At 51.6% G+C, this 9,884-nt stretch overlaps 1 protein-coding gene across 1 annotated transcript; it reads right to left on the minus strand.

Moving 5' to 3' along the window:
- Nucleotides 1–4,668: 4,668 nt before the first annotated feature.
- Dhh (desert hedgehog signaling molecule) lies at nt 4,669–9,803 on the minus strand. Its single transcript, XM_075963551.1, has 3 exons — nt 9,257–9,803; nt 6,267–6,528; nt 4,669–6,019 (listed from the first exon to the last, which is right to left on the minus strand). Exons 1-3 carry the CDS (start codon nt 9,557–9,559, stop codon nt 5,394–5,396), a joined length of 1,191 nt encoding a protein of 396 aa, XP_075819666.1. The 5' UTR covers nt 9,560–9,803; the 3' UTR covers nt 4,669–5,393.
- Between the last annotated feature and the right edge of the window lie 81 nt (nt 9,804–9,884).

Genomic DNA, 9,884 nt, shown 5'->3' on the forward strand with positions numbered 1-9,884 from the left:
CACAGTTACAACTTCATTCTACCTTTTGGTTTGACATTTGTTTTGTTTTTTAATAAATAAACATAACTTATTATTTAGTTTTAAAGATTTGTGTCTTTCTTATGTATACATTGTTTTGTATGTCTGCAGGCCAGAAGAGGGCACCAGATCTCATTATAGATGGTTGTGAGTCACCATGTGGTTGCTGGGAATTGAACTCAGGACCTTTGGAAGAGCAGTCATCTCTCCAGCCCCCTTGACATTTTTACAGACAGGGAATCATGCAGGCCAGATGGCCTTCAAGGAGGACCTTGGATTCCTGCCTCTGCCTCCTAAGTGCTGGGATTATGTGAATGAGCCATCACACCTGAACTTTTTTTTTTTTAAAGATAGGGTCTTACTTTGCACTGGCCAACCTTGAACTCACTGTGTAGACCAGGCTGGCCTTCAACTCATAGTGATCTGTCTGCCTCTGCCTCCTGGCCACCTTTATTTGTTTGAAACACGATGATCTGGAGCTCACTGTGTACTCAGACTGCTCTAACAGTGAGCAGCCTCCTCTCCTCAACTGCCTGAATGCTGATGGCAGACATGAGCCACTGCGTCCACCTCACTTAACCTTGCTTACTTAACCTTACTCACTTAACCTTGCTCACTTAACCTTACTGCTCGAGAAGTCCCATCCATTCGGAACAGTGCAGTACTAAACTCTTCCCTCTAGTCCAGAAAGAACTGTATTGCTGGGAATCAAACCCAGAGCTTTGCACATGCTAGGTAAGTGCTCTAGCATTGAAGTTCATCCTTAATTCTTCTCACCCTTTTCTTCACTGGCTTACTAACTTGCCAGAAGCCTGAACAACATATGTCTTCTTAACCAGATGTCTTATATAGTTTTTTGTTTGTTTGTTTGTTTTTGGTTTTTTTTTTCAAGACAGGGTTTCTCTGTAGCTTTGGAGCCTGTCCTGGAACTAACTCTTGTAGACCAGGCTGGCCTCGAACTCACAGAGATCCCTCTGCCTCTGCCTCCTGAGTGCTGGGATTAAAGGCATGCGCCACCACCACCCAGCTGGCTTATATAGTTTTTTGTTAAGATTTATTTATTTATTATGTATACAACATTCCTTCCATGTGTGCCTGCAGGCCAGAAGAGGGCACCAGATCTCATTATAGTTGGCTGTGAGCCACCATGTGGTTGCTGGGAATTGAACTCAGGATCTCTGGAAGAACAGCCAGTGCTCTTAACCGCTGAGCCATCTCTCCAGCCCCCTGGTTTATATAGTTTTAATTAAGGAGGATAGCCATTTGATGTAGAAGAGCAAATGAACATAAGAAATAAGGATAAGTAAGATGGTTCGGTGGGTAAAGGTGTTTGCTGCCAAGCCTGACAACCTAAAAGACTGTCCTCTGACCTCTACATATTTGCCTTGGCACATGCACATGCACACATGCACACACACACACACACACACACACATCCATACACACTCGCAAAATAAATTAGTTAAACAGGAAGATTTCAAAAAAGAGAATGATAAATAATTGTCAAATACATATCAGGGAGTGCTTAAGAGAGGGTTCAGTCATTATGAGTAATTACTGCTCTTGCAGAGAGCCCTCATTTGACTCCCAACACCCACACATGGTGGCTCATAACTGTAACTCCAGTAGCAGGGGATCTGGTGCCCTCTTCTGGCCTCCATTAGCACTAGGCATGCATGTGGTGCACAGGCACACAAATAGCCAAACACTCGTACACAGACAATAATAAATGGATACATTGTTTTGGGGGGAGGTTGCTTTTGGTTTTTGAGACAGTATTTCTTTGTGTACCTTTGGCTGTCCTGGAACTAACTCTCTCTGTAGACCAGGATGGCCTCGAACTCATAGATCTGACTGCCTGTGCCTCCAAGTGATGGGATTAAAGCCCTGAGCTACCATGGCCACCACAGCTAAGTCTTTAAGCTGTGAGTGTCCCCTGAGTATCTTTACCCATGTGTCCCACTGTTCTCATGTAGTGTAGTCTACGTCTCTGCTCTAAATAAGATGACTACTATGAAGTGAGGCGGGAGCGGGGGAGCTGTGTGGGCTTTATAGTGATGTAGTGAGAGGACCAAGCAAAATGAACGGCAGCGTAAGACCACATATCCCACCCAGCCATCAGAACACTCTTCTCGTTCATGTATATCTTCCCCATTCTATCACACGTTGGCTGTATTACCCTAGGAGAATGGCTTACAGCTCTTGGCCTTAGCTGGATGTGGTGGCTCACCCGGACTCCCAGCAGTTTGTGGCAGGGCCTCACAAAAGTAGCCCAGGCTGCCCTTGAACTAAAGACTATTCTCCTTCCTCAGCCTTCGGTGCTGGGACTATGGGCACCGGCTATCATGCTCATCTTTTTTGTTTTGTTTTGTTTTGTTTTTTTTTTTTTGGTTTTTCGAGACAGGGTTTCTCTGTGGTTTTGGAGCCTGTCCTGGAACTAGCTCTTGTAGACCAGGCTGGTCTCGAACTCACAGAGATCCGCCTGCCTCTGCCTCCCGAGTGCTGGGATTAAAGGCGTGAGCCACCACCACCCGGCTATCAAGCTCATCTTGAAACACAAAACTCAACCCCTGACTGCTTGCGTTGGCGATGATCGCAGGAAGCAGCGCAGCAGAGAGAAAAGAATGCAGAGGATAGGCCATGCCTGCTGGGTTCCTGTGCTGGGGAGAGCCGCTGCAGCTGGAGAGTGCGGTGTGGCTAGTTAGCAAGCCTGCTTGAAGCAGGTGGTGCATTTACCTGCTTGTAAACAGCGTCTTTTTTTTTTTTTGATAGCTGGGAGGAGCTTCAAGGGGACAGAATGAGGGGAGGGGCCTCAAGGGATGACTTTAGAGGGGGCATGCGAACCTCCAGCCTGGGAAGTAACCTACAGGATGTGATTTAATGAAAACCAATGTGGGGGGCTGGAGAGATGGCTCAGAGGTTAAGAGCACTGGCTGTTCTTCCCCAGGTCCTGAGTTCAATTCCCAGCAACCACATGGTGGTTCACAACCATCTGTAATGAGATCTGGTGCCCTCTTCTGGCCTGCAGGGATACATGCAGACAGAACACTGTATATATAATAAATAAAATAAATCCTTTAAAAAAAAAGGAAAAAAACCAATGTGTTCTCCTTATCCCCATATATATATATATATATATATATATATATATATATATATATTGCCATTTGAGAGGTACTGGGGATTGAACCTGGGGCTAATGCTCTGCTACTGAGCTATATTCCCAGCCAGCCATTATGGTTTTCTGGTTAAAAGCCTTAGTCTCAGCAGTTTAGATACAAGTAATAGTTAGGAGATGTAGTAAACACAGGTCACCCAGCGACACAGAAAGACTTAACCTATCAGATTGCTCATCACCTGGGTGATAAGAAAAAAGGTACCAGGATCTAAGAGAAGCAAACAAGAGGAGAGTAAGAAAGGAAGTAGAAAAGCCTATCGTTTGGGATGTGTCTCTGAGGCAAGGAGAAGGCAGGTGGGTAATGGGTACCGGAGGATGTAGAGGGAGGATGTCGGTGAATGGGAGGACCTTCATCAGGCACTGTTTGGAGTTCTATTTGCTTTTACCTGTGGACCACAAGGTTTGAGGGTCACTAAAGTGTGGGACATGAGGACATCTACACTATTACCTATATCTCCTGCTTCCCAGAGCTGAACTAGGCTATAAAAAATGTCAAGGATTGAAAGAAAAGCAAGCAGGTCCCTCAGGTCTTCAGACGCCGGCACAGTGCTAAAGGCATAACAGACCCCGTGCATCAGTTCTGCCTCCTCAGACATGGTTCCTGTGAGCAAGTCCATTGCACCATGCAAGACATTCCCCTTTGGTCCAGCGTGTGAGAAAGTGTGTGCTTGCGCGTATTGGGGGCGGGAGGGGGGGGGGGACTGTTTTTCTGTGTCCCTAGGCTTAGAATTCTCCTGAATGCCACCAGAGGGCAGCGTATTCATAGAAAGGCCTCGGCTCAGAAGTTCAGAACAGAGTAAATCTTCCTAGCAACAAGATGTAACAGGTTTCAGCCCAGGCCCTGGGAGTACATTGACTGTCCCTAGGATCCTACATACCTCACTTCCAGAGCAGTCCCTACCTGTGCACTCCTAGCTAGGGACATCAACCTACCTGCATTTCAGGTGTCTACCGTGTTAGAATCCCAAGATTCCCCACAACAGCCAAAGAGACACAGTCAGTAACAGGAGAAGGGAAAGGAAGGGGCGGGGGTGTGAGCCTGTTTCCCTCAGGTATACCCAAGCAAAAACCTGTTCTCTCCCCAGCTTCTCTCCTCCTCCTCCTCCTCCTCCTCCTCCTCCTCCTCCTCCTCCTCCTCCTCCTCTTCTTCTTCTTCTTCCTCTCTCTCTCTCTCTCTCTCTCTCTCTCTCTCTCTCTCTCTCCTACAATGCAGCCCAAGTTAGCTTTGAACTCATAGTCCTCCTGTTTTGTCCTGTCTCCATCTCCAGAGTGTTGAAATTATAGGCGGGTACCACCATTCCTGGTCACTCTAGGACTTTTGTCTAGGCCACAAATGTGTGTGGACTGTGTATGATTCATAAATTGGCCTAGCAAAATCCCAGAAAAAAGAAAATCAGACCGCTTCATCAGCGGGCAGGAGGCGGCTAGGCTGGTTTATAGTCGACAGGGATAGGCCAAAACATCCCATAGAAGACTCCAAATGTATTGAGCATCAGCCTTCAGGCTCCCCCGGTAAGCCCCACCCCCAAGTTGGGATGTGTACTCATAAGAACAGTTTTGGTCCCAGATGGGGGTGCGACCAGCACCAAAAACAGGGCAGGGTATTTCTGGTCTGTTGCTGATGGTTTGGGACGCCCTCTGCAGCAAAAGGGTTTGGAAGATCCTGCTGCGGAAGAAGGGAGAGTTGGGCATTAGGTGTTGACTCTGGTTAGTCCGGATTCTCCTCCTCTTCGGAGGTGAATTGCCTGAGTGAAGGTGGTTTCCAATAAGCCTTCCCTTTATTAAGCCACCTGCAGGAGAACGCGAGGCATCAGATTGACTGGCTGTGTCAGACAGTGTTAATGCCACACTCCAGGCCCTCACCTTGGTGGGTTGGGCAACCAAATCATTATATTACAATTTATAAATAGAAAATAAAATTATCGGGTGAGACTGGGGCACTGGGGAAGATGCAAAAAAAGTCCTCATTAAAGAGTTGCCTATCAGCAAACCCAGTTATCAAGGACCCAAGGAGCGCTCCTCTCAGCTAAAAGTTGCCCCTAAACCAATAAGTTCCAGTACAGCTCTTCTTTTTCTCTAGTCTCTTTCCACACCCACTTTCCCAATCAGCATCACCTGTGCTGCTCACAGCCCCAGATCTTAGCACGCCTCGGTTTCGGTGTCGCCCAGAGCCTGGAGTACTTCTATACTCGGATGCTCAGCCCATTAACTCCTCTGCCAAGCGGTAAAGTAGTCGAGAGTACCAATGCATGCCAGTCGGCTGGACCGCACCCCCGGGGAGCAACGCCCCGAGCGCGTGCAGCAGGCGCAAAGGCGCGAAGGCGCGGTGGGCCCACTGGTGACTCTCCAGAACCGCGTAGCAGGAGGCGAGGACGTCGTTCACCAGCAGCGTCCCGTGCGCAGTGAGCGGTGCGAACACGCCCACTGCTTCCTCGCGGGCCACACGGGCTACGCGAGCCGGCCGGAGCGCGTCCCCGCCTGGAGCCAGCACCGAGTCCCCAGCGCGTAACCGGCGCGCGAACACCGGTGCAAAGTCACCAGGAGCCGGCGCTGGCCCACGAGCCGCGAACACCAGATGCCAGGGTGTGAGCAACAGTTTGCGCGGAGGCCGCTCGGTCTCCACAGCTACGAAAGAGGCGCGGCGCTGCAGGTCCCGGTCCAGGAAGAGTAGCACCGGCGTGGGCACCACCCGGCCCGCTGCATCGGCGGCCAGTACCCAGTCACCACGATGGAGTTCTCTCAGCCCCTTCCGCTCGCCGCTCCGCAGACGCACTGTGGCATTTCCCGGAAAGCAGCCGCCGGCTCGGACCGCCAGTGAGTTATCTGCAAAGAGGATTAAGACCAGATCAGCAAATACAAGAACAGATTCTAGAAGATGTGGGTGAAGCCCAACGCAGACCTCACTAGTCACGGGATATCGTTCAATTTCCAGGGATCTAGTCACACCTTGAGTGTAAATGGAGAAGTTGGTTTACAACACTACTGCCTGTTTGGTCCCTTGAGGGTAGCAAGGAGTCTATCCCCCATGAAAGCCCCCTTTGGATGGATCACCATCTGGCGTCTACTGTACCAGCTTTGACCGACACGTGGACGTGGTTTCGGGACTCGTAGTAGACCCAGTCGAAGCCTGCTTCCACTGCTAGGCGCGCCAGCAAACCATACTTATTGCGGTCACGGTCAGACGTGGTGATATCCAAGGCGCGGCCTTCGTAGTGGAGTGAGTCCTGAGCGTGGTGGCCATCCTCGTCCCAGCCTTCAGTCACACGTAGGCGCACTCCGGGCCACATGTTCATCACCGCAATGGCTAGAGCGTTCACCCGCTCTTTGCAACGCTAGTGGGGGGAATAAGCAGCCAGTTTCCCCACTGCCACTACCATCACCACCGGGCAGGCGATGGGCAGGGTGAGGTGCAAGGGACCAGTAAGGCATCCGTGCATCTTTACTCTCTGGACCAAGTCCATTCCCTCTCGGGTTCTCAGTGTCCTGGGGAAGCGAGGGTCTGAATAGGTGTAGTCAACCAATCTGTACTTGATTGCCAGGGCATGCTTAGAGAACCGAACTATGGAATTAACCCCTCTGAAGGTGAGAGGGTATCTCCATACCTAGTTATTTCCCCCCATTTTCAGTGCCTACATCTCACCCTTATTTGTTCCAGAACCTCAGTCCAATCAAAGAGAGACTCATAGGAGAGAGAGAGGATGAAAGTTTGGCTAGGGAGGGCCTGGCTCCCCGAATCGAGTCCTATTTAAGCCTGACCCCCGCCCTGGGCCCCAGTTGCCCTCCCTCCGTCTGATTCATCTTTTGTTTGGTTGCCTTCCCTGGCACTGGGCATCGCTTCCTTCCTTCCTTCCTTCCTCCTCCTCCTTTCAGCCTCTAGCATTAACCCATTGGTGGTCTGGGTGCGCCCCTACAGAGGTGCCCAAGAAGAGCCGCGTGGGATCAAGGCTGCTGGAAAAAGAGTCGGGTGGCGGGGGCTGCATAAAGTACAATGGCTATTCTCCCGGATGACTTAACTAAGCGAGAATCTCGGGCCGAGGCCGGGAACGCGTCGGGAGAAGCGGACTCAGCAGCTCCAGCTACAAAGGCGCTTTTCAGCCGCCCCGGCTCAGGGAGAGGAAAGGGCAGAACGCCGCGCCCCACATCCCTGCTCCCGCCCGCCAGGTCCCCTCCCCCAGCGTGGCCAGCCTGCCACTGTGTCAGTTCTGAGAGCCCCCCATCTCTCTCATCTCTGTTTCAGAATCAGCCCTTAGAGGCGTGGGAGGAGCAGCACCTGAGAATGGCAGGACCTACCTCCACCTCCCGTGCAGGGTGGGAGTGGAGGAAAAGGAGCGGACGCAGGCCTGCACCCCCGGGGGAGGGAGGCCACGGTTATCTTGGTGGCTCCGGTCTGGGAGTTGGAGACCTTGGCGCGCACCAGAGCCGCGACACCACGGGAGCAGCAGCGCAGGAGGAGCGCAGAGAACAACTTCTTTTTCTTTGTCCCTTTTCATCTCTCACCTCGAACTTGGATTCTAAATGATTGCTAGAGGGGCATTCCCTACCCTCTTTTCTAGTCAGCTGCACCTCTGAAGAGGCGCTATACAAGTGGTACTCTTTCCAACTTCGTGTCGTTTTGTCCCCTAAGAAGGCCCTGACCTGCGGGGGCAGTAGCCCAGAACAGAGGAGCCAACTCAATAGAGTCCTTTTGCAGCCAGGGTGTGGGAGATAAGCAAGACTGGGTGTGTGTGTGTTGTGTGTGTGGGGGGTGTTTGCCCGGGCCTTTGGAGGCCTCCTGAGCCTATCCCTTGTTCTGACCCTCTGCTGCAGGTTTCAACCAGAGGGAAGCACTACAAGGTTCCATGGCCAAGGTGGAAAGGAATGCTCCTTTCTGATTTCTAGAAAGAGAATGACTTCATCCCTGGAGTGATTAGTTCTCACCCTTAACCACAGCAAGCAGGAGGTAGAGGCAGGAGGATTTCTGTGAGTTTTACATAGCAAGTTCCTGGCTCATAAGGGTTACATTAAAAAAAGAAAAAAAGAAAAAAGAAAAAAGAAAAAAATCCTTCTTCCCTGTACAGGTTTTCCTAACAAAGTAACCTGGAAAGCTATGGCAGTGAGAGGAAATCCGTACCCCTTCCTCTCCCCACCTCCTTACTGCACACACAATTAGGTGTTGTAATGGAAAGTATATAGGACTCAGAACCCTGAGTCCCAAATTCTTGTCTTGGCAACGCCATGAATTTAGCTGTGAGGCCCTGACTAAATTGCTTTTTCCCCGTGGGACCCACCTCTCAGATATAAGTGAGGGGTGGGGTGGGGGTGGAGAAATATGTCTTCTGAATTTCCTTTCAGTTCTGACATTCCAGGACGTGACCAGAGAAGGTTCTTTTCCAGGTCATGGTCCACCGTATTCCAGGCAGGTTCAGCGCCCATCTGTAGCAGGTGCTCCATAACGGTAGTTGAATTTAATTATTTATTCGAGGCAAAGGTCTCACCGTTCATCTATCTATTCCGAGGACGATTTTTTTTGCCCAAAGTCTCTCAAGACGGGGGGACAATCCCTGACCACCCCATTCTCTGGAAGAAGGTCTGGTAACCTGACTCTTGCCCATTCCTTTTTCAGCCCCCTTCTTTTTGACTCAGAACTTTTGGACATCAGGCCAAGAGCCAGGCTAAGCGTAAAGCCTTCTGTAGGCTACCTACCCTAGCCAGCTCCTGGCCCCCAGCTCACCCCAGCCCTTCCTGCCTGGCTCGGTGGCTGACCCCCGGTCCACGCCTCAGCCATTTCCCGTCTCGCCTGCCGCCATCCTCCTTTCCCCGCCCTCACTCCAGCCTCTCCCAGATTCACTCTCACTAGTCAGTTCCTCCTCCCCCTCCCCATCCCAGCCTTTGCCGTTTGGATTCCTCCAAACCACTACCAGCCAGCAGGTTATTTGCTTTCTTGAAGGATGTGATGAAGGAGGTCTTACTTTATTTTAGTTTAAGGCCTCGGGAGATAAAGTGACAGTTCATACCCAGGTAGAAAAACCGACGAGGAGTTACTGATGTGCAGGAGAGCAGGTGGGGAGAAGCGCTCCTTACCTCTGTCATCAGGCGGTCAGCCCCGCTGTTCTCCTCATCCTTGAAGATTATGTCGGGGTTGTAGTTGGGTACGAGGTCCCGGAAGCGCTCGGACCCCCTTGCTACCCTCCCCTCCGCTGGCCCACTTGCGCCAAGGGTCCGCTCGGGCACACTAGGCACAAACTGCTTGTACAGCAGAGGCACAAGCTGCTTGCGCACGTATCGCCGCCGGCCAACCGGTCCCCGGCCCGGCCCGCAGCTCTGGACAGACAGTGCCAGGAGTGCCAAGCAGCACAGGGGCAACAGACTGGCCCGCAGAGCCATGGGCACCGTGGAATTGGTTCAAAGGGGAGCGTTATGGTCCTCAGTAGCTCTCCTGTCAATTGGACATCTCCACAAGAGCCAGCACCGCTGATAGAGAAGCAAGCTCCCAGGGTACCTGGAGCGCTGGTGGCTCCGAACACCTGGCAACCACTAACTGCCTACATGCCCCGGGGAACCAGGAACCTACCACTGATAGACTACCATTACAGGGCAGGTGGGTCGAGGGTGAGTGCCGACCCAGCCGGCCCCTGCTCCCCAGCTCCGGTGCTCCCAGAACCGCCCTGACCCCGCCTTAAGTGGTCCCTGGCCCCGCCCCCCGCCCTTC

The sequence above is a fragment of the Microtus pennsylvanicus genome, chromosome 2 (genome assembly GCF_037038515.1).
Source record: "Microtus pennsylvanicus isolate mMicPen1 chromosome 2, mMicPen1.hap1, whole genome shotgun sequence".
NCBI classification, from domain to species: domain Eukaryota; kingdom Metazoa; phylum Chordata; class Mammalia; order Rodentia; family Cricetidae; genus Microtus; species Microtus pennsylvanicus.

Coding starts and splice junctions, on each gene's coding strand:
- Dhh (XM_075963551.1), bottom strand. CDS start 9,559: ATGGCTCTGCGGGCCAGTCTGTTGCCCCTGTGCTGCTTGGCACTCCTG. Junction 6,529..9,256: donor CTGACCGCCTGATGACAGAG/GTAAGGAGCGCT, acceptor TCCCCCCACTAG/CGTTGCAAAGAGCGGGTGAA. Junction 6,020..6,266: donor CCACGTGTCGGTCAAAGCTG/GTACAGTAGACG, acceptor TCCTCTTTGCAG/ATAACTCACTGGCGGTCCGA.